The sequence below is a fragment of the Nyctibius grandis genome, chromosome 1, assembly GCF_013368605.1.
Source record: "Nyctibius grandis isolate bNycGra1 chromosome 1, bNycGra1.pri, whole genome shotgun sequence".
Taxonomy (NCBI): Eukaryota; Metazoa; Chordata; class Aves; order Nyctibiiformes; family Nyctibiidae; genus Nyctibius; species Nyctibius grandis.
Window position 1 is genome coordinate 25,309,060 of NC_090658.1, and position 24,031 is coordinate 25,333,090.

Genomic DNA, 24,031 nt, shown 5'->3' on the forward strand with positions numbered 1-24,031 from the left:
TGAGTAGGAGGTGTGGTTAAATAAAGGCTGCACTCCTTTCTGCAGTATTTAATGCACTTTTTTTGACCAAATTCCCAGAGTAGTCAGCTTCAGTCACTACCTCTCAGCTAGCACAGTCTTGTTTTATAAGGAGATGTTACTAGACCAGGCTGGCTGATTCCAGCCAAGAAACCTTTCTTTTATATACCTATTTATAGGAGTGATTCTAAGAGCAAGTGTTGCACAATTTGTTTGAAATGGCCTCTTATAGCTACTGTGTTGCTTTTCTAGTACTTACTCTTGATGTCCATATTGGTAAGTTTTTGAACAACCTGTAACAGTTACAAATGCCAGTAATTTGTTCTTTGTACCACTGCAAGGGGAGTGTTAGATTCCCTAACTTCCATATAATTTATTTCCTTTATACTGTAGGACACCTAAAACTATTTTATATCTCAAATTGAGGTTGTTATTCTTCCATGGGAAAAAGGCACTGAACAACTAAGCTGAGGTAAACTGTCTGCAGGACTGTCATCTCCCTACAATGCTGGCACAGCCCACCCTTGCAGCCCCCCCAGGCTTTAACATCTGGCTTGGGGACTTCAAGAAGCACCATGAGAAGTAAAGGATTTTTTTTTCCCCCCAAATTTTGGGCAGCCACCTACCATGGCAGAGTCGGCTTTGGTCAGCTGATAATGTAGGCTTTTTATGTAAAACTGACAGGTAGGGAGTAGCAACTAATTGGTTTTGCTCAGACGGAGCTATTACAAGCATAAGCCGTTTCCTCTGTGAAACACAAATTCTTAGAGACAAAAATGAAGTAACAATAAAAGTGTAATAAAGTCAACTCAAAAGAGTGAGTTTGAATAAAGTCAATCAAGCAGCCAAGCCACAGGTAGAACAAGCCCCAGACAGCTGCCTCAGCCCTGTACCGAACAAAGCAGAACAAAGCCTGCAACGCTGCTCATAAAAACAAAACCCCAGCAGCCTGCACCTCCAGCCCTTTTTCCGCTCAGTGAAAAGCCCCAGGTTATTCAGACAGGTGTGCAGTTCAAAGGTTGCTTGTAAAAGCCATTCTAATTCTCCTGGTCTTTATAAACACAAAGATGTGATATACAGCACTAAATACAAACATAAAGACTTTATTGAATGCTGCTCAATTCCCCAAAGATCTTTCATTACAAAAGTTTTCCACACAACTGCAATTTAAGAGATTGGAATGGTACTCTGATAAAAGATGTGAAAAATACTCGATCAAGTAAACAGACAAGACTTCTGCTGTCAGCTTTCCACCTTTAAGAAACAGACTGCATTTTCTTTAAATAAAACAAGGAACTATTTATTGACATCCTTCCCTCCTTACTAAAAAAAAAAAGTAATCCCAATTTGGTCTCATTCTTCAGTCTATGAGATGCTAAAACTAATGCAGAAACATCCAAGATGGTCTCTAGGAGACCTGTACTACTCTGCAGGGAGTCCTTGGGCTGATGAGGAGCATCATTGATGGGCTCTCTGGAGGAAGCTCCATCCTCAGCTGTAGCAGGAGGAAATCTCTAGGTAGCCCAGGACCAAGAGGCAGCAAGAAGGGGGCAGAGGCACTCACCAAGTGGGAGGTCAGACTCACAGACCACCCCAACCTGTTCAAGCTGACTTTCTCCCCCTACTTTGCCTCATTCTAACACGAGTGTTCTGTAAATCTAAATCTGAATCCAATCAGGAATTCCAGGACAGCACCATATCTGAGTTCCTTTCAGCGCTGTACAGGGCACATACTGAATAGCTCAAGTTACTGGTAACGTACCTTGGTTTTATTTGAGAAAATACAGCACAACTAGAAGCCTTTTCTATCATCTTAACCAAAGTATGCAGCAATGTGAAAAGCACATATAAAACAAGGAAAAAAAAAATGTACATAGCAAACTATACCACCTATGTGCAACACAATCAAAAATTCAAGTCATAATTCTCACCACTCCCATAATTATTTCACTCATTAAGGATGATAACTCAGTTGTATGAAACATTGGAAGTGACAGTATATCAATAATTAGACAAATTTACAATATGCTGTGGTAATGACATCACTTAACTGCTGTATTTAAATTCAAATCTTTACATTTGCCAGAGAAAAAAATTGGCTGTTTCTATTATACTGATGAGGTTTCTTTTGCAAATCTTTATATATTTCAAAAGGGTACAAAAAAGTAAGTCTGCCAAGTAGAGGTGGTTGCTCCTTTTATTTGGCACTTGTACTGTGTGCGTTTAGCACACTGTGAGTGCTGTTCTGCTTTTCTGCCATGGCCTTCTTAAGCTTTAACTCCTCCAGCTTTCGCCACAACTCCTCACGTTCCAATTCTTTCTTTTTCTCTCTGTAGAAGAGAGCGAAGTATCAGTTTCAGATGTGTTTTTAAGTGCAACGTGGAGACGCAGTTACTTAACAACTGTGATTTACATCTAGTAATTCCTTTTGTAAGGTTTTCTGCAAAGCTATTTGTGGAGGCAATGACAGTTCCTCTATTAAAAAGCGAGTGTACAAATTGGTAGCAGCTAGTGGTAAAACTTAGCTTTGCTCCAGCAAACCTGGACAACTGCTATAGCGTGGCTTTGCGCAGACAGCTGCAATTCTAAGGAGGTTCTTGACCACATGCAAACAAATTCAGGGACTAAGCATCTTTGAGGGAGGAAAAGCACAACTACTGAAAGGAGACTTAGCGTGTGGTCTCAGCTGGCCCAGGGTAACATACTCCCTGCCTCCCTTACTCCAACAGTACTGCTTGGTAGGTTAGTGGGGTAAGAGAGAGGTTTTAGCTGAGCTATGAAGTATTCTGCAGCTCAGCTTTCTTCAGACAACACCCCCTGAAGCAGCAGAGCCAGCACGGGACAGCCCCTCACAGCAGCAGCTGAGCCCTGTTTTCCCACGCAGGAGAGCAAGCGCTCCCTGCCCAGGCAGGACGGGGAGCCAGGGCCTTGCTGCCACCTCCCCGGGCTTCAGCTCCCAGCACACCACTGACACACGCCTGTGTGGGTGCTTCGTGCTCAAGCGACACCTAGCAGCAAGTATTTGATGAGCAGTTCTACTACAGAACCCCACAACCGCAACAGGTGAGTTTTGTTTCTTTTCAGCTGGTACAGTTTAGATACGTGTTCATCAACGCTCATTTGGAAGAAATGTCAGTACCTTTGCCTTTCTGCTTTATACGAGCTGGTAAGTTCATCGAAAAGCTTGCCATTCATTTCCATCAGGGTTTTCAGCACGTTATATACCAGTGCCACGATGGTTCTAGAACAGAAGGAACGCAACCATGAGAATTACTAAACACAAAATTAACTTTGGTAAATAAGTGTTCTGTTTCTTTTTTGGACTCTGAGCTGCTGCTTTAAGATACTACTGTAAGGTCCGTGACTTTAAATTCCTGACTCTTGTAATTGCACAGGATATAATTATTAGTACCATGGCTGTACTATAAAGCCATTCAATTATGTTAACAATTAAAAAACAGAGTTTTAACAACAATTTCGTAATATTTGAGTAATGAAATACGAGAGTCTAGAAAAATAAACTTCTGGCTAATAGCTTCAAGACTGGGCAGAGAAATCACAGGCGCATGGTTTAGTACAGCTGAGAGCTCTGCCAGAAGCGTTTCTGGGCAGCAGAAGGTTCTGCTGCACATGCCCCAGGAGAGAACTGAATTGAGAACATCAGATAATGGTTTCTGGTACCTCAGTTTCTTTAAGAAACTGAACAGCTTGAGCGATACTGGCTGTGTTTTAAATGGCTGACCATATTTCCACCTTCGGTATTACTCTTCTTTTTGTGAAGGTATTAATATTTCAATAAGTTATGTTAAATATTATATTTTTATCTCCTTTAAGCCCACTCTTAATCATACAAAGAAATGCAAAAATAGCAATAAAATTAAACATTAAAAAGGTGCCTATCATTAAGCTGATCGCTAATCCAAAAAGTAGGTAAACTGTCTTCCCCATCTCTCCCCTCACTAGCAGTTCACCTTCACATGGCAGTAGTGACCATAAGGCTGTAGAGCAGGGGAGCCATGCAGAAAAATGAGTGAAAGGAAAATCTAAGGAAGTGACCAAAGGACAAGGTTTGCCATTTCAGTACGCTTTGTCCATTGTGGCACTAGGAGATCTCCCAAGTATTCATCAGTGGCCCAATGCTCACTCTAAGTGTACACTACACTGAGCCTCTCTACACACCTTTCTTTTTTGTTTTTGGAACACCAGCTTTTATGTGGTATGAAGACAAAAGCTTGCTCAGGGCTTTGGGTTATTGAGAGGAAAATTACTCGCTCAAAATCAAGCTTAAGTCCATATCAGACAGATGGATGGATATAAGCATGTTTCTCTGCCCTCCAAAACAGATTCAAACCAAAGGGTGAGACTTTCTTCCCCAAACTTCCTGGTCCTCAAGGTAAGCAGCTATCCCGTGTCTTTCACTTCCTTCATAAAGAGCAACTTCTGCCTGCAGCTAAGGAAAGAGGGACATCCCTCAAATGTGTTGAGGTCCCAAGTACTGTTAATGCTCCAAGAACTGGTTCTCCAAAATTTATATTCAGTCTCAGCTGATACATTTGCAACTAGACATATCATCTACACAAATTCAGAATAGCTTCAGAGCCTCCAAGGGCTTAAAAACAGGGCATCTGATTTACTTCAAAGTTGTGGGAGGCTCCTGCCTACTCTGGCTTTTGCCTGTGCAAGCTTTACGTTCTGCAAATTGACTTGCAACTCAAGTCAGGATGCTGGACACAAGCAAACTTTGCTTTTTAGTATTTCAATGTAATTACTGCTTCTTTCAAACATGATATAAAAATACTAACGTTTAACTTGTGGCATTAAATATAAAGTGAAGTAGTTAGTAATTTCTCATTCCTACCATCCTTTATAGTGGTAGGCAACCGCTCTTCTCCAATAGTATCTGTTCCCCTTCTTATCTCACTGGGCAGCAATAACTACTTATGAAGACACTGACAGAATTTTGTTCGTCTAAAGTAGTAAAGGACAGCAAAGCATAAATATAGCAGAAGCATCCCTTGGAAACTGTAGTTATTAATTTGCATTTTTAACTAACGCATGAGATCAAATGCGATTACAGTATCAAGACCATCACCCAATTTCCTCATACTGTTTCAGTAAATTCCAGTTCTCCATCAGAGCCATGCAGAACAGTGAAAGCATGATATAGCCGAAAATGACGTCCATTTTAGCACCCACAATCTCATTGATTTCATCTGATTTGGGTAAAAATGAAATCACATTTACAAGCTTCCGATCCAAACCTGTAACAATAGACAATTTATTTATGGTGCTATAGATAAAGTTAAACATTACATACGGATTCCAGTGTTCTTTGGAGATCTTGTATAAACTGCCAAACATGATTGGTAGAATTTTATCAATGTTCTCCTCAATCAGGCTAAGAATATATTCATTATTCCAAAAGTACAAAGCTCTTTCTGCAACCTGAAACACAAAGTTGAGGGGTCAACAGCCACAAAATAAATTACTACAAGTTTATATATATATATATATATATTTATTTTTTTTTTACCTGAAAATGTGAACTTGACACACACTTGGATATTTGCTTAAATAACGGCTCTTCTATCTTTTTGAATTGTGTCGGTTCTATTACATCTAAGATTTCTTCAATTTCACCTAAAAACATTACCTGTTTGTACAAAAGAAATATATCAAAAAGTATGAGAATGTTTTCTATCGCTATTAAAAACAGAAACAACAAAATACAGCTTATACATTAGTCAGTAACCCTGCAAAGAACACCATAGGTCATTACAATGCATGAGACAGCCACAGGCTTTTTGCAGCCCAAAAGAAGTCAATCATCAGTTTCAGCTGGCAGGTTACAGCTCTCATCTTGCATTTCTTCTTTGGTGCAATTGCTCAAAACACTTCACAGAACTGCTTCTGCAGAATATGGTGGGTTTTTTTTTTCAGTTAAAAAACGCTAGAACATTTTATTTCTTCAAGAAGGGCTGCAGAGGTTACCATTATCTGAGATCTCCATAGTAGCTTTTGAAGTGATGAATAGTTAATTCCCATTTTAAATTACAACCAGCAGAACACTAGGTAGGGGGGCACAGAAAAATTCACCACCACTCACAGAGGCAAGAGTGTTAAGGGACCCCACTTTTAAAGAGCTGTCAGGGGGTGGGATCTGATGGCATAAATCACACTCCTGATTTTTATACTCATTTTAACAACATAGAAGAAACCAGAAAAAAAATAACTTCCCAAGACCATTTAAAGTTATGTTTATAGTACAGAAAAAGAATGTATATGTGCTTTACCAGACACTAACTCAGTATCTCAAATGCTACCTCAGTGTCACATTGCAGATGACTACCTTCTACCTGGTCTATATCTACTGAAATACTTCTGACCTTGGCAAACTGTTTCTCTGTGCAATATCTTGATCATAATGCAACTTTTAATATAATTTTAACATAGTAACACCATAGTAAGAACAGACATACAAAGCAATTGCGTTGGGTTGCATGGTAAAGATGAGCACCTCAAGAAGCTTCAAGAACTGTGAGTTTTCTGCAAGATCTCTTGAAAAGCAGAGCAGAGGTAGGTATGTGAACCTGCCACGCTACATTTTACATCACAGCAGACACCAGAAACGAGACAAAACCAACCTCTTTCTGACTGCAAGTTTTTGGCCAAAATTTGAGCAGTCCTCTGATTACCTGTATTAAAAATACAAACAAGTTAAAGCAGAACAAGTTTCTATTATGTATTTGATAAGATTAAAAAAAAACCCCTAGTTTTCATTGAACCTCTGGATAAGGCAAAGCAAACTAAATACAGCTAAATGTAGTTCCACTGAAAATAAATACTGTGCTGTCTCATTTAAATATTTATCTTGTTTAAGTTATCAGATAATTTAGACCCTTATCACTTCACGAGTCTTTGATTACCTGTTCACACTCCACACTCCACTCCCATCCCAGTACATACATTAATAGATAGGATGCTGATAACATCAAAGTGTCATAAAATGAAGTTAACTCCCCTGTAGCTAGATTTTCCAGAATACTTTGTCTTCTACTCATGCGTACTTTGGGGAGCACCTGTCTTGGTGTCAAGGCTTGAAGCCCAAGGGGTATACGCTGACTGCACAAACAGGGCTATACAGAGGAGTCATGGCCTCTACCACTTCCTTTTTTCTTCTAGGATTTGAAATCTTAAAGACTGGAAACAAAAAAAAAAGATGCAAACTTACAGAGAAAATATATTCCAGTCTCTACACTGGAAACTATCTTATGTAAGACTGGAAAAAAACCTTTGGGAAACTTAATTAGAAAGTACAGCCCCCAAGAGGAAAGGGGGGAAACACACAAACAAAGGCTGGAGGCCTGTTCCCTAGAAACAAACATCTGGCATGGCATCTAAATTACAAAATTAATGCTGGCTAAAAAAAAAAAAAAAGCAGCTGTAACTGCATGTTTCAGAAGCAGAAACATTCTCAGAGCCTTATAAACTTTCATCCTGAGAAGAGGACCTCTTTTTACGATACAACAGCACCTAATTGATCATATACAGCTATAAAACTTACTCGACTACTTGAATACCTTCCATATTTGATTTTTGTCATGTTGATTTCTCTTTTTCCCAGCTTCCTAGCTGGCTATTTTATTCACAACTCTGTGTACTATCAAAAGTGACTTTCTAGAGAAAAAGTTAATATGATTTTAAGTGCCCACAAGTCTTTATCCTCGGATACACACATATCCTGCTACTACAAAACTGAATGTCACTTCAAATGACACTGAGCAAATGCAGAAACCTCAGGCAGCTGGTGAAGTCCTACACTCAAATCCACAAAAAGAGAGCAAGTTACATGGGAAGAACAGATCCCTTACAGATCCTTGACCATACAGTTCTGCCTAGCTGCCTGAAAGCTACAGACGACTGCAATAGTAACACCATCATCTGACATGCGACGCAGAAGCAGGAGGCCTCGGTCAGCCCGCGCAGGTGACAGTTTTGCAGCCTGGCCCACAGAGGCAGAGCTCTGCCTCTTTCTTTTTTTTTTTTGGCCTCCTTCCTGCCTCCATGGACGGAGCAGGAGAGCTGGGGCAGATGGCACAGAGATGGGGAAAAGAAATTGTGAGCTCCTCCATTCCACTGCAACTACCTGATCTGGCAGTCCTTCACTCACCCGCTTCTCCTCCGCCCCCGAGGAGTCAGACTTGCGTGAATTAATTACGCTTGTTTCTCTAGATTCGAAATTTAAAGTAGTCTATGTAAATACACTTTAAATCTAGGGCCATCTTTGTTAATTACCTCGTAATTGAATGACTCAGTTATGTACTATTGAGATTTTGTATGTTCAAAGAACAAACCCGAACATTTACGGGTATAATAGCTCATTCTGCCGACACCTTCCCTTCCCCCAGAACAATGCAAGTAAGCCAAAAAATTTCAGACAAGCACATTTGCCAAAGAAAAGCTGTGAGAACCTACCATACACCCCTACCTGGAGCATGAATTTCCTGGTGTCGAAAGTATAATATTGAGTTAGCTGGAAAAGTACAGATTCCAGCATTTGTTATTGTAAGAGTGTTGAATATACTTCGCCACACAGACGATATTCTCAACTTCATAAAGAAATAACATGTTCCGAGGGTAACAGTGCAGACCTCAACAAGATACCTATTCCTTGCTCCTCAAAAAGAATATCAGTTCCCAGCTTGACTATGCTTTCATATTAAATGCACATTTATGTCCAAAGATTTTATTCAAAGAAATATTCAACATGAATGCAGATCTGAAATCCTGCTGCTCTTACTACACAAAACTCTTAAGATTATTAATTCTCCCTGAGCTACAAAATTCCCATAACCTTGAGTTGCAACAGTAGGCACCTGCTAGAAAACACATCTTATGTACAAGGACTGCATGGTTAGCCTGATTTCAATGTAAAGGCCACTGCGCTTAGCAGGGTTAGGTAACAAACTCTTCTTGTCAGCTCTGCAAACATCAGGACTGACCTAAGGCAGACTACCATAGATACACAGGCTCGGATTGAGTGTCCTCTAAATTGACCCTGAGTGACAATTCCTGCCAGAAGAATAACACTAAGGTACTCGTGAAGACAGCCTTCTGATGGAGTTCTTAAAATATTACTTGACCTAAAGCCAAAAAAAATTCTAAATGCTATCTCATCAGTTGCCCCAAATTTTAACATTTACTTTTCAAGCATTTCAGAAAGTTTCTTAAAGCTTCACTTCTTAATCATCTTATTAACTTTTACTGCTTTATAAAGCCAATTTTACTATATGCTCAGAGCAGCGACCAAAGCAAGCACAGGCAGTGACTCTGCAGTGAATTCTTGTATCTTCTCCATTCTGAATTCATCTTTACTGATTAAGAGGAAAGCAGAATTGTATATACGTATAGTCCAGATGAAGTCTCAGAATTGCACTATGGCACTCCCACTTCAAAAGCCCTGCCTTCTTCACTTCAAAGTTTGGGCTTGGATCCTGCATCACAGTTCTGTAAAGTCTTATCAGGAAGTTCTGACTTTGTCACGTTGTCACTTCATTCAGTCTTGCAGGTTTTTATGTAATACGACAGAGTTTCTGCTCACATGTCAACTTAAACTGTCAAAATGCCTAGACTGTTTTATCACTTGGCTTAAGGACTAAGGCTTACGCAATTCTTTTCTCCTCGCCGATCCAACAAAATAAGCTTTTGACCAGCGTAGCTGGCAACACTGCGGAACAGGGGGAAAGAAGATGCTTCAAGCAGACAAGGCAAATTTATAGACAGTCAGATCAACCACCTACAGAATAACTTGTCTCTTGATGAGGAACATCAATACTTAAGTAGCTATGCAGAAACTAAGCTTCCACTGGAAGTCTGGCGAAGATCTACCTTGTTTCCACAAAGCTGTTTATCTTTTTTCTTTATAGAAAAATTTAGATTTTGCATAAGCTCTTCATTTTTCTGTCAAAAAAAGGGATAAAGTATTTAAATATCAACATAACCCTAATGGGAAGATTTCTGTTTGTCCAACTGAAACCAGTTTCTGTTCTAGCTGGTCTGACCTCAGTCTGTGTCCCTGTGAGCTGCTGCACTGCCTTGAGCCTACATTCTTCTTTATGGGCATTGCCAAAGCCCTTGCATGAAGCACTGCAACCCCCTTTTTAGCTGAGCTGACAATACACATCATGTCTGGCAAAAGCCACTGATGCCCGAAGCACCTGTATGATAACTGCCAAGAGGCACCCCAGTTACTGAACAGACAGAACAGAAACATCCCATTTGGAATTTCAGAGTCCTTTCTGCCTAAAAAAAAAAGTGGTGTTATTCTTTCCAACTTTTATTTTGGGATTGTTTATTCCCTGAAATATTTCAACTTTAGGCAGTGGCTAGGCACAAGCCTTCAGCACCAAAAATATTGAAGTTTTGGTTCTTATCAGGAGGGAATACATGCTTTCTCATATGAGGTAATTTGCATGATATCAGTGGTTTGAACTTTTATTTAAATTTGTGCTCTGTCTTGGTCACAGGTCAGAGATAACTGCACTTTCAAGCCCCAAATTTTCTTAACAACTGTCCTAGATTTAAAAATTATTTTTTCACAAAACCACCTATGGATCATTAAGATAGCACTGCTATACAATTCTAACAAGTGATGCTGAAATATTTAGTTGAAATTAAAAACAGAAAAACATTCAACTGAAAAACACTTACAGGCTCTGTTAAAGTTGTATCTTTTTCCAGGAACTGTACAACACAATAGGCGAGCTAGAATGTAAGTCATATGATTATTTAGGTTAAACAGGCACTGTTTAGACATTGCAGCAAACTAAATATCACAACTTATAATGGAAGCACTTCAGATCAGAGGGGGGGAACCCAACCCAAAACACCCCTAACACAGCCATTTAAAATTCTGCCAAACTAAACAAAACAACAATTAAAGCAGCAAGATATACAGGCCTGCTCTATCTTACAAAAAAACTTATTGCATACCAAAAATCTTAATTTTTTTTTTCATCCTAGAAGAAAATTACTTTTAAGCTTGACAGATATTTCCCTAACTCAGATCCAGTATCCAGACAGATTTTTCTCAACATCAATTCCTGTATTAACATTACAAAGCTATCATTTTCAAACATCTATATTGGGGTAGAAAAGGTGATATTTTCAGTCAAAAAAAAAAAGTTTTAAACCAGGTTTGACTGAGCACACATTGCTCAAGTACTAGACATCTACAGCACACAACATTCAGTGATAAGATTACAGGTGAAAGAATTTTAACTTATTACATGGTCACAAGAGATCAGGCAGCATCAGTCCAGCTGAGTATCCTGTCCCCAGCAATGCCCAACAACAAATGCCAGTGGAAGAGTGCATGAAAGAGAAGCCGGAGGTGATTAAGTCATCAGCATGCTCTCCCAGCCTCTAGCGATTTCTGTCCAGGGGGTCTTCTCAGGCCAAAGTGTGGCATTATGTGTTATATAATTACTTATTGTTTAGTTACTTAGCACATAGTTAAAGTAACTGAACAGCCATATTGCTGCCCAGTACAGAAACCATACAATAACTCTTATTACTTAAAGTAGTTACAATCCTTGATTCCCTTAAGACTGGTTTTAAGAAGCCACAGTGTTTTTCATCTCAATATAAAGCAAAGACAAAAATTACTTACATGTAACGCATGTACATTTCAATGCTTAGGATGCTTGAATTCAAGCATTACCTTTCCATTTTTTTTAATCTGTTATCCCAAAGCAGATAATTACAACACTGTAATTACAACACGTCTAATTTATTTCTTTTACCCTTAGGCTAAGGATGCATATGTGTAGATTCAAAAAATAATAAATGTCACATATTAATCTCATAAAATCCCATTATATATATTGTACAGTAATGCTTTATTGTTCAAAGACACAAAGGCTCAAACTTAATTCAGATTTAAGGCTTTAACTTGTAAGGATAGGCTAAACTTATACTGTAGCAACAAAGCAACCAGGCCACTCCTGATTGCAGGTATAATGCTGGTTTACACCTTCAGGATAATCCGAAACCAGAAACACACAGTGCTGAAACTGCACATGGCACTAGTGGTCTATGAAGGGATAAGATGAGCAGCCTGGTCAACAAACCAAATGCTACTTTTTCAGGTACACAGCACAACTGAATTAATAGGACCCTTTCACATACCAGTGAACCGGATGAAACATACAATGGAAAAAAAGGATAGAAACATAACAGAAAAAAGGACGGCTTGCTGTACTGATCTACCAGTGAGAATGCCTTTGGCAAGTGACTGATCCCTTTCATATCACTGACTCATTCCATGAAGCAGCCTGTTGCATAGCAATAAACCACAAAGACAAGTGATTTAATGAAATTAAAACTTTATATGAGAATTAGGAATTAACTGAGCTCTTGACTTGATCCTGTTTGTAGGCTATATAGTCATAATGATTTCACTTTAATTAGAAACTCATTTCCTTGTATCTTTAGTCTACAAGGAGCTGTATTAGTGAGCTGACTAAGTTAACAAAGCAAGTTTTTAATTAGCCACAGCAGAATTACTTGCAAGTTTGCATCAAATTTATTCAATACTCAAGTGCCATATGTCTGGAAAGGATATACATTATTCCTCAAATAAAATGCTGAACGTCTGTGCAAAGTATAAGAATAGAAGTCAAATGAAGAACTAAAGCACTTTGACAGCATGTCATGGATCTACATCATTTCTAGCTGATCCAGAGAGCTACTATACATTTCTGCCACTTATATCCAACATTCTCCTCCCCGCCCCATCACTGGAATGGTTTTAGAAGTAAAAAAAAGCACTTCTGAAATAAGTACCTGGCCATACTCAAGGTTCCTTTATACACAGCATTTAGGTTACATAAATGAAGTGATAACAGAACAAGGTCCTGGGATTAAATGAAGCTTAAAGTGTGACAAGACTAGCAAGCAAAAAAGTTTCCCACTTCAGTTGACATGACTTTGAATCACTGTTATATTCTTTCACTTTTAATATATGCTAAATATGATCTCCAAATTAATATTTAGATATAAGATTTGCAAGATCACTTTAAAACAACAGTGACTGAATTTGCAAATATTTTGGAATATTGATATTGTAACACATACTGCTTTAAATTTCATTAGTTTCAAATGCAAATACAAAAAACCCCACCACTCTTAAAAATAGGCAAAAGCTTACCTGTGCATGAAACAAAGCTAATCCCTTTGCAGTGTGCATGGGAATCAGAACTTTCATAAGGAACTGTTTGTGTTCTGCTTTCAGTGGCAGTGCAAAACCATTGATAATACTGAAAACATGAATAAGCAGGATTTATTTTTATTAAAAAAATAATTTTTTCCTAGCAAGTCAAGAATTCCTGTAAATTCAAGAGACACTCCATTTCTGAATCAGTTTCTAAACCTGATTACTTTGAAGCCATAAAATGGCTCTACATATGTACAACCTTTAAAGTGTTGGTATCATGCAAGTTTACTCTTGGTAGGAATACCAAAGAACCATAGCAGAAGTCAAATAATACTCATTGGGTGAGCTGAATTATTTTTATTGTGACCTCCATTAAGTAAAATAATTTACAGTAAGTCTTGCTGTCTAATTGTAAAGCTTAGACAGATGCATCAGGAAGCTGATGCATTTCATTCACAATCACTAGCAACTTGCAGAGAAAAAAAAAATTGACGGCATAAAATTCTGAATTATTTTAACAGTGCAATTTGAACGTTTGTTTTGAGATTGTTCAACAACCTTTCCCTCCAAAAACAAAGTTAAAAAGTTGTCTCATTGATTCAGTAATCTTATTTTTAAGAGTTGATGACTCATAGAGCAGACAAAAGACCTTCAGGAAAAGACCTTCAGGAAGAGGCTGAGTATTTCTCCCCCCTACATTTTAGATAAATCTGAGAAAATAATGGTATCCCTTTCACTTGATTTTCATGAAAATTTGTTCCACAATAGTTATACAATGTTTGTATTTTCAGTTAGACCACTAATGTTTATAAAATTTTCTACTGTGAAATATATGTGACAGTTTTGGAAAAACAGTAAAATACTACCCTCAAAAAACTTCAAAGTTAAAAATTTAATTAGTGAAATAATGTCAAAAAAAGATAACTAAAAAACCCTAACACTTACAAGGCTTTCCTGAACAGAATTTAAAGAAAACCAGCCTGCAGAAGATTAAAGCATTTCATTCAGCATGAGGGCAAAAGCTGACCTTCATTTTCTGAATCAAAGAACAAGTCATCTATCAGATACAAGACAAGCAAGAGCAGATATTCCTGACAAACAAGGACCCTTGAGAAATATTTTGCCAGTCATCTTTAAAACTTGCACAGAAAAAGAATAATTTATACTCCATATCCTAATTTGATATTCACATGGTAACCCAGACATTATTAGATTATATCAGTGACTGCACTTCATCACTCGTTACTGTAGTAATTCTCTTCCCCCCCTTCATTCCCAAAGCAAGAAAGCTGAAGAAAACACCCACAATAACGTCTTGTATTTTTTCAGATGAAACTTACCTTCCTAATATCTCAAGAAGTTCAGCAACACCATTGAAGTGCTCCGTTTCATATATAAACCTGTTACGAGAAAAGACAACCATCAAAAATCAAAACAGAGGATCAGAGATTCCAAAGAAATAACCTTTAATAAGCTTCAAATATTTGACAGTCAGATCACAGACCAAAACCAGGTCTTTTATTTCGAGAATAAATCACTGCAGACCCAGACACCAAAGGCAAGATAAAATATTCCTCAACCTAGCCACACACACACATGCAGATATATACAGCATACCTGAGGAAAATGTTGTTAATCTGTTTCCTGATGAATGCTCTTAAACCGAGGAATTTTCCATAAATTCGATGAAGAACTGTCTTTAGGAAATCACGTTCTCGTGGGTCTTCACTATCAAAAAGCTCCAACAACTTTAAAAATTAAATTGAAATGTATTACTTTTGAAAGACTGAAATTTTGTTATGTTACTAACCGATTCGAGTTTTAGCTTTAATTTACAAGTTTACATTAGAAAAATTAGGATCAGTTTAACTGAAAATTTTGTCTGAATGTCAAAATTATATTTTCAAAATTAGATTTTTAATAAAACTGGTTATTTTTTTTAAAATAAACCCAGCAGCTTCATTCCCTTCGAAAGTCTGTATGCAACAGACACCAAAGCCATTCCAACAACGACTACACTATCAAAATAAAAATGAAATTGTAAGAATGAGATTATCAAACCTTAGGTAAGTGGTTTACACTTGTCTAAGAAATCAGAAGGAATCCAATCTGTGTCACATATTTGCCTTAATTAAATTAAGATATTTGTCTTAATTAAAATCCTGAACTACTCATCTCTCAAAAAGCTACTTGTGTCTTGAAGGTTAAGGAAAAGCATAATCTTTTGCAGAATCATTTTGCAGGATAAGTGGATGATAAGACTCATGCACATTTCCTCAGGGGGAGAAGAGGGAGAGATAACATTTAACAGAATGATAATGCATTAAAAATGAGCCGTTGGGAAAAAAATAATAATAAAAAAATCACTGCAAGTAGAAGCTGGTTCATTTCTGTCCAAATCTACTATCAGTATTCCATGCCTCCCCCCCCCGCCTTTTTTTTTTTTAAACACACCTTTCACACACCCCCACCCCCATCTTCCTCTTATATATTCTGGGTGATGAACATGTTTGGTTTTGTTCCTATACAAGAAATTTCACAACTAATGATTAAATATGGGGGGGGTGTTAAAAATAAGCATAAGATATGTAATTATTAACTGATTCTCTGCTAATACAGGCTACATGCTGTAACAAGCTAGCAAGATTTTCCACCCTTTTCTTGTAGAAAGTTTTCCAAGGATACAGAAAAGACCATACTCACTTGAAGACATCAAAAGATACTCCAGTCCCATTACAGACCATTAGTTTAGTTATTTTTTTTCCTGCATGTCCAAGTGAGAGCATAGTCAGAAATGCTAACTGCACTACATAAGTTAGTAACTTAGCTCAAGCAGTCACTACAGTCTCCAGCTCAGTCCAGGTCTGCGAGCTTAGGTATGTCTACACCAAGCAGCATAAGGGACTGGAAACAGCTGTTCAGCAACTTTGTTCAGGCTCATTTCATTTTTATATTTAGAAGGAAGTTCTCAGGGTCACTGCTCCACTTTTTTTCCATATATAGCTAGCTGTTCACTGCATTGTCTTTCTTGTACTCTAGAGAAAGATCAAGTGAAATGTCAGGAACTGAAACTCTGCAACATGTGTCTTAAGAGCCACAGGTCAATTAGTAAATTGGATACCCACTGCCAATAAGTTCAGCAGCAGCTTCAGGCCTAAATTTTGTGGGAAAGTCAAATAAAACTGAGAAGAGGGAAACACCGATAAACAAGAACACTAAAACGAAACAAGTGGAAATTAAATGCAGTCACTGAAGGTGGGGAGGGAAAGTGTCCATCTATGTTTTGACTTTTCATTGCTGTACTGTGATGGCCTGCCAGCACTCACTCTTCAGATACTGAGCTCTTCCTTGACAAACAAGTATTTGACATGGTAAAAAAAGTCCCCACTGAGTTAACCTTGGACAAAAATTGTTATAGTATTCTACCGCCTAATTCCTTGAGAAGTTATATTTAAAATGAAATCTCACTTCACTTTCTTGCTCATAGTTACTTTGCATGGTGAAACGTGATTTTCCTATGTACTTTCTTACTTGATTCTCCTTCTGTGGTTAACACACAATAGTAAAGAGAACGACACTACCTAGTGACAAGTTAGCAAGTGTTGGAACACATTTCATGTAGAATAAGTATGTGAGCTTTATACAGGAAAAAAGTTTGCTGTAAGTTTCCCTGTGATAAATCTATGAAAAAAAAACAATCATAAAAGCAAAAGAACGATTTAATCAGCACATTGTTGATTTGACTGGAAGTCACAAATCATTAAAAACACAACTTGTATTTACAAATTACAAATATCTTGCTTTGCAAAGCACTGAGGTTGATATCTGAAAACAAAGTGTTTCTGAAGTTACTAATTACATATAGCCTGTGTGGTATGATGTGCTGTTAATTTAGATTTTGGCAGAAACCACTGTTGGAACAACTAAAATTTAACCCTGTCATCATGGGAGCTTTAATATCTCCTTAGCTGTTCAGTCATCTGATAAGTTAAGCTTGAGAGGTGATCTTTAAATCTGAGGGTGTGAAAGCTCTCTACTTACCTGCTGTACAAATTTCTGGTCAATATATCGCTTTGCAATGCTAGGCTGAAAATCCGGGCTCTCCAAAAACCTCAGGAAAAATTCATACACCAACTACAAACATCGAAATGAACATTTTGAAGTTAGTAAGTACACCGTAACACAGATCTCAGCCCTGCCACCACTACAAAGGCAGTGGGACTATTTACATGCTTAAAAGGTACAAAAGGAAACCGAAGCCTAACACATCACTGCTTAATCACTGCCTCTACCGGAATTTACTGAAAGAATTACAGTAAGTATCAAGAACACTTTAATTCACATAAGAGTCAAAGCTTAATAAATAATCTACTGAAAGTATCACTATTAGACAAAAAACAAGTTCTAAGTATTACATATATTCACATTTCCTACTATATTAAGAATTTATTACGTAGAAATAAGTTACCACTTACCAATACTGAGGGTAAAATTAAATGCTCTAACATCACATAATTCCTTAAACAGACAAAGAAAAGTCTGCTAAGTGTTCCTGAAATTAAGTTTCAGCTGCAAACTCCAAAAATGAAAAGTCATAGTCAAAAGCTGAATGAATACACAGAAACTTAAAAGTTTAACTTAACATTAGGTTTCTATATGCTGGACACTCAATTCAAACAAAAGGACCTTCTGCAGATTTCTCTTCAACATCCGGTATATTTTATAGTGTGTTATTTCTATTGAGTTCAAGCCTCCATTCGCTATGATCCCACAATGACCACAGATGGAAAAAGAGACAGGAGATAGAGCTACGGAGGGCCTGAAGTAGCAGAGAGAGGCAGGAAGAAGCCAGAGCGCAAGTCCCATATTTTGGGGTTCATCAGAAGTCCAAGACACAAAATACTGTACTTCCATAACAATGGCCAATTTATAAAGTACACATAAGGCATCTCTTAACTAAGACAGAACTGAGAGGAAAGATGTCTTAATGTTTAGATACATTCAGGGCTGCTTATGTTCTCAACACCTATTTCTTAACTCCACGTTAGTTAAACAACTGATTAGTAATAATACTAAAATGCAATTTAGATACATAAGGACGTCACGGACTGGACTTTTAAATAAAACCCACACAGAGCTGTGGTCATACTCACAGGCATGTATTACCACTAAGAGTACTTATTAAACTGAGCACCAACATCTGAGTAATTCATAGTTATAATTATGAATGTCACTTGAGAAAAGTGCTTGGCAATAAGTACTTCTTATCTAGAACATTTGAGATGACAGTTACTTACGCATAGCCTCAAGGAGGGTATGCTGTATCTGCAAAGCAGAACCTCTGAAACACAAGTTCCCCTTCACTCTTTCTTCCCCTCTGACAGACTATAACAAGAGCTTTTCATATCAGCAGTTCAAATGTACACAAGTTTCATGTAACTATTAAAACTCAGACTTCCTTGTACAGCCTTAATTTGTCTTCTTGTGCATAAACACAATAGCATACAGTTGCACAATAGACAACATAGCATAGAAATTCTAAAACCTTGGTAACAGACAATCCAATAGTATAATTTTAAGTATTTCCATACTCCACCATTTGTCTTAGCGATAAACCATAGCGGTTTAATATCTTCATCAGTGACAGACAGTGGGATTAAGTGCACCCTCAGCAAATTTGCAGATGACACCAAGCTGAGTGGTGCAGTTGACACATCTGAGGGATGGGGGTACTGATGAATGAAAAGCTGGACATGACCCAGCAACGTGCGCTCGCAGCCCAGAAAGCCAACTGTATCCTGGGCTGCGTCAAAAGAAGCATGGCCAGCAGGTTGAGGGAGGTGATTCTGCCCCTCTGCTCCACTCTTGTGAGACCCCACCTGGGGTACTGCATCCAGCTCTGGAGTCCTCAGCACAGCAAAGACATGGACCTGTTGAAGCAGGTCCAGAGGAGGGCCACAAAAATGATCACAGGGATGGAGCATCTCTCCTACAAGGACAGGCTGAGAGCATTGGGGTTGTTCAGCCTGGAGAAGAGAAGGCTCTGAGGAGACCTTATTGCAGCCTTTCAGTAATTTAAAGGGGTTGATAAGAAAGATGTAGACAGACTTTAGCAGGGCCTGTTGTGACAGGACAAGGGGTAATGGTTTTAAACTGAAAGAGGGTAGATTTAGACTAGATATTAGGAGGGAATTTTTTTACAATGAGGGTGATTAAACACTGGAACAGGTTGCCTAGAGAGGTGGTAGATGCCCCATCCCTGGAAACATTCAAGGTCTGGTTGGATGGCGCTCTGAGCAACCTGATCTAGTTGAAGATGTCCCTGCTTGTTGCAGGGGTGTTGGACTAGATGACCTTTAGAGGTCCCTTCCAGCCCAAACCATTCTATGATTCTACTTATCTTTTTCAAGCTAGAAACTAGACAAACTCAATAGTGGTTTGTATTAAAATGGGAAACATATGCCTGGAGGGAGGTTATTAGTACAGCTTCATAGGGATTCATTTTGGAATTAAATTTCATTAAATATTTTTGTAATAAATTCCTATATTAAGTATTTCTATCAGTGACCACAACAAATAATATCGGAAGCTAGCACCAGGAAAAAGAAAAAAAAAAAAAGAAGAAAGTATGCCAGGTTGTCAATAAGAAAGGATAAGTTGATCCTTAAGGCCTGGAGTAATGGATACAGGATGAAACTCAAGGATTGTAGAGTCACAGTGTTAGAGATCCAAGAAAAAGCTCTGCAAAGCACTTGCAAGCCTTTAAGCTGTGAAAGGAAGGGATACTGGTTATGAATACTGGTTAACCATAGTATGGCTAAGACCCATCTACACAGCAAAGCCATGGAAGTGACACATGAAATCCTGGTATATTCCAGGAAGATACTGACAGTACAGATAGAGATGCACAGTCCTACACACGCTTGAGGAAATTTATTCAAACCTGCAAGGATACAGAGAAGGAGCCACTACAGTTGTCATGGGATAGAGCACCTTTTATGAGTGAAGACTAAAGTGGCATGTTTTGTTTCCCCTAAAGGACAGGGGTAGAAAGGACAATTACAGCTTCTTTCCATAAATTGATATGGGGACTGCAATAAACATCAAGCAGAAGAACTAAATTGAAGCATAATGCTGGAACATCATGGTATAAGCTGTCCAAGATTAAGTTTAGGATATCGATTAGGGTCAAAACAAAGGTACCTCTCATCTATGAAATATAACAAGTCAATATTAATGCAAGGTTCTCAATATACAATGACAAATTCATCAGTTACATATCTCATTTCTAATATAAGGAGAATATGCATTAGTAACCATTTGAATGCATATTGTATAAACACATGCAATTCCAGAACCATGATCGTTGCTATTGTTCTCAAAGAGCTTTCAGAAAAACAAAATTTAGTGCTCAAAAATCCAGTTTCTGAGCTGGGAAGTTTTGTGCATTGAAGGAATATTTATGCAGTTCTGATGCTTACAGAATCGTCTAGCTCCCTGATAATTAGTAGCACTGCTCCTAGAACATGTACAACTGGTAAAATCCTTGGGAAATCCATGAAGCTTTATCCGAGGCATTTCAGGAAGCAAGCTGCAATGGCCATTTCTGCATAGTCAGTCTCTCCCTTCTCCTGTATGCTAATGTTTGCAAACTTAGAAGCACAACAACAACTATCAACTAGGGGGTCAAGACTGGATTCTACCCACAACAGACACTGGCTGCTCCTACATAAAAAAAAAAACCACAAAAAAAACACAAACAAAAAAACCCAAACAAACAAAAAAACACAACAAAAAACAAACCACCAAAAAAAACACACACACAAAAAAACCCCAAACAAACAAACAAAAAAACCACCAAAAAAAAGCAAACAAACCACAGCAACAAAAAAAACACCCAAAACCCTAGAAATACTAGACTGGGGGAGAACTGTTGGATTTAGTCATTTTTGTTCTTAAAATTGGTGTGCTTGGGTCAAAGAGCTATGAACTATAACTCCTATTACTTTCGTGATTCAATCTTCTTTCTTGCAGAGACCACTAGAGTATTCCTGCTTTAAGCTAACAATTCCACTAACTATGCAGCTCCCTAAGCTCCAAAACGCATGATGGCTTTAATGCCAACCTGTTCAACCTAGTTTGGCTGTTGCAAACTGTCTTGAGTATTGCTTTAAAGCAATGTCTTTCAAGTGGCATTCATTTTACTGAATGTCTAGAGTCTTTTATTGTGACTACACACACTGGTAAACTTACTAAGCCATTATGTATCATGTTATTTTATAGAGAAATACCATGAGATACAACAGAGAAGAGTAGGGATTCCATTTTCTTTTTTTTCTTTTTCCCTCCCAGAAAACTGGCTACCTGACTGCCCGATCAGGATAGAATTCTGAATTTGTTTGCATTTGAGCAATCACAAATCAAAGCCAGCAAAACATCCACACACCCTGCCCCAAGCAGTTCTTTAGACTATACCAAAAGTAATAATGGGTTTTGATGCGGGGGGGGGGATGGGTGTGCACACCCCCTGCCTCCATACACAAAATTTGATACTTCCAGCAACTTTGTGCTCCTGAAGAGCAGTTAGTAAGTTATCAGACTCAGTCTTCTACCATTCATTAGCATGTGAACTGTCAAAGAAAGGAGAGCAAAACACCAACTGTTTCCACTGTGCTGCAGTGAGCAACCTATTCCAAGGACAGGATGAACAGCTGATACAGCAGAAGGAAACGCGCAATCAATGATCAGACAGCCTGGTCAAAACTCATTTGGAAAAGGGCAAAGGAAAAAGCTGAAAATAAAATTTCAAATAATACCGTGGGCTACAAACATCTTTCAGTTTATCATAGACAAACCTAAAGCACAAGTGAACTGGTCATAGAAACCACAAGTCTTTTTAGAAAAAAAAGAACTACAGTTTACTTATGACCTAAAGTGAACTGAGCAAACATTTACAAATTTTACACCTGAGACAAGGGCATTTTAAAGTCAGATGCCACTACTAACTGTAAGAGACATTTGCATAGCCCTTGCACCCTCCCACCGCTCCAAAAATCAAGCTCCTCATTGCGTTCAGTTATAGTCATTTCTCCTATGAATTAGAATCAGCCATATATAAGTGAGATAATTATTATTACAGCCTTTAGCCTGAAGAGTTATTTTTTGTGATAACTTGTTTCTTACTTGGTTTAAATCTCCAATACTATCCTGAACATGTACTTTTTACAGCCAATATTAGAAGTTCAGTTTTTAAATCAGAGCATTCATTGATACGTTAGAACAGTAATATTATAGGGACAGAGTAGGATTTTAACTCCCTTAAGAGAGGGGAGAGAATGGTAGGCAGATGGATACTAGAAGTTGCTATGTAACTTTTATTTACTACGTATTTAAATTCAGCAATGAACTACCTGAGATATTAACTTGGATGATTACAAGTGATTTAGGTTTGTTCAACTTTAATAGTTAATTGAAAAAAAAAATTCAGCAGTATTGCAAGTCAATCACGTGATTGATATAACAATGCTAAAAAAAAATCACGAGATTGGCACAGGAGTGCAACAATAGAATAACTAACCAACTGTTACCAAACAACAATGCTGATATTGTAAAGTTTTTGCAAGGAGGGAGGGAAGAGGGTGGGAAGAATGAGGAGATATCTATTTCTTGCTCAGAAGACATATAAAGGCTATTGCTCCAGTTTTTGTTACTGTTACAAGAAACAGAACTGTTAACATCCACTTATGTTTTACTGAAATCACACAAAAAAGTTGCTCAAGTGCAGAAAAGAAACCTCTTAAGAGTGTAATTACCTAAAATATCCATATATTTCTAAGACATACATATACCACACTTTAACAGTGCAATCACTCTGTTAAAAAAACAAGCGATGGTATTTAAGCAATTTGGAAGACTTACATTCTGCCATATCTATATACATTAAGAAAAGCACCACTTTTTTTCCCTCCCAAGTATAGAAACTCAATTGCATTATACAAGCAGTTTTGACATTCTTACCAAAGGCACAAAATGACTCAAGTATCCATTCACAGTTCTTGCCTTACAAGAAGGCTTGAAAATAAAGGAATCGTATACCTGTATGTGGGGCCATGAGGCTTCAAGAGTTGGTTCATCTTCTTCTGGATCAAAATCCGGGTTATCACTAGGTGGAAGTGTTCTGAAAATATTAGAACTAATCTGCAAGTGAAAAAAAAAAATTAATTGTATCACTTTTTATGCTTCCACAGACCATAGTCAGCAAGGTATTGCTTTTATCCTAAAATTACATGAAATAAAACTAGCTTTAAAAAAAAAAAAAAAACACACACCACTTTTATTCTTTAGTTTTTCAAAACTGCTAAATCCAAACAGCCAAAAGTCTGAAACAGGCCAATGAAAATAAGAAGAAAGTAACTTTTGTCTCAACTGTTTTACAAGTTTGTAGCTAGACATGGTCATATTTAAAATTTTTCTCTGAAACCATGGAAATTAAAAGAAAATTTCAGTTTCCCCTTATAAAGACCAATTTTTAACTATGTGACACTGAGAGCTGAGGTTTTATATAAGATGTCAAATACAGTATGATTTAAACAGAGCTCTCTTCACACGTAAGGCAGACAATCCAAAAAATACACCTAATTTTAGAGTTCTTCACCTTACTTAATTTCAAGGTTTTTCTCACTGTCAAGTAAGAACTGAAGATCTGTTTGCAATTTTTCACCTTTCATAATTTCAAGATGTTTCAAGGTTTTGGGAAGTCAGAAATACATAACAATTGTTAACTTTTTGATCTAACAC

General features: G+C 37.7%; 1 protein-coding gene across 1 annotated transcript in view; it reads right to left on the reverse strand.

Annotated features, from left to right (window-relative positions):
• Positions 1-1,105: 1,105 nt before the first annotated feature.
• PPP2R5A (protein phosphatase 2 regulatory subunit B'alpha) overlaps positions 1,106-24,031 on the reverse strand; it is a 46,706-nt gene continuing 23,780 nt past the window's right edge. The window contains exons 3-13 of the mRNA XM_068395661.1: positions 23,330-23,431; positions 17,276-17,368; positions 14,852-14,982; positions 14,575-14,634; positions 13,229-13,337; positions 10,729-10,782; positions 6,663-6,713; positions 5,552-5,671; positions 5,336-5,463; positions 3,158-3,259; positions 1,106-2,348 (exon numbers count right to left, since the gene is read on the reverse strand). Coding sequence (XP_068251762.1) covers positions 2,216-2,348; positions 3,158-3,259; positions 5,336-5,463; positions 5,552-5,671; positions 6,663-6,713; positions 10,729-10,782; positions 13,229-13,337; positions 14,575-14,634; positions 14,852-14,982; positions 17,276-17,368; positions 23,330-23,431 — 1,083 coding nt within the window. The 3' untranslated portion in view covers positions 1,106-2,215. The remainder of the gene's footprint in view (positions 2,349-3,157; positions 3,260-5,335; positions 5,464-5,551; positions 5,672-6,662; positions 6,714-10,728; positions 10,783-13,228; positions 13,338-14,574; positions 14,635-14,851; positions 14,983-17,275; positions 17,369-23,329; positions 23,432-24,031) is intronic.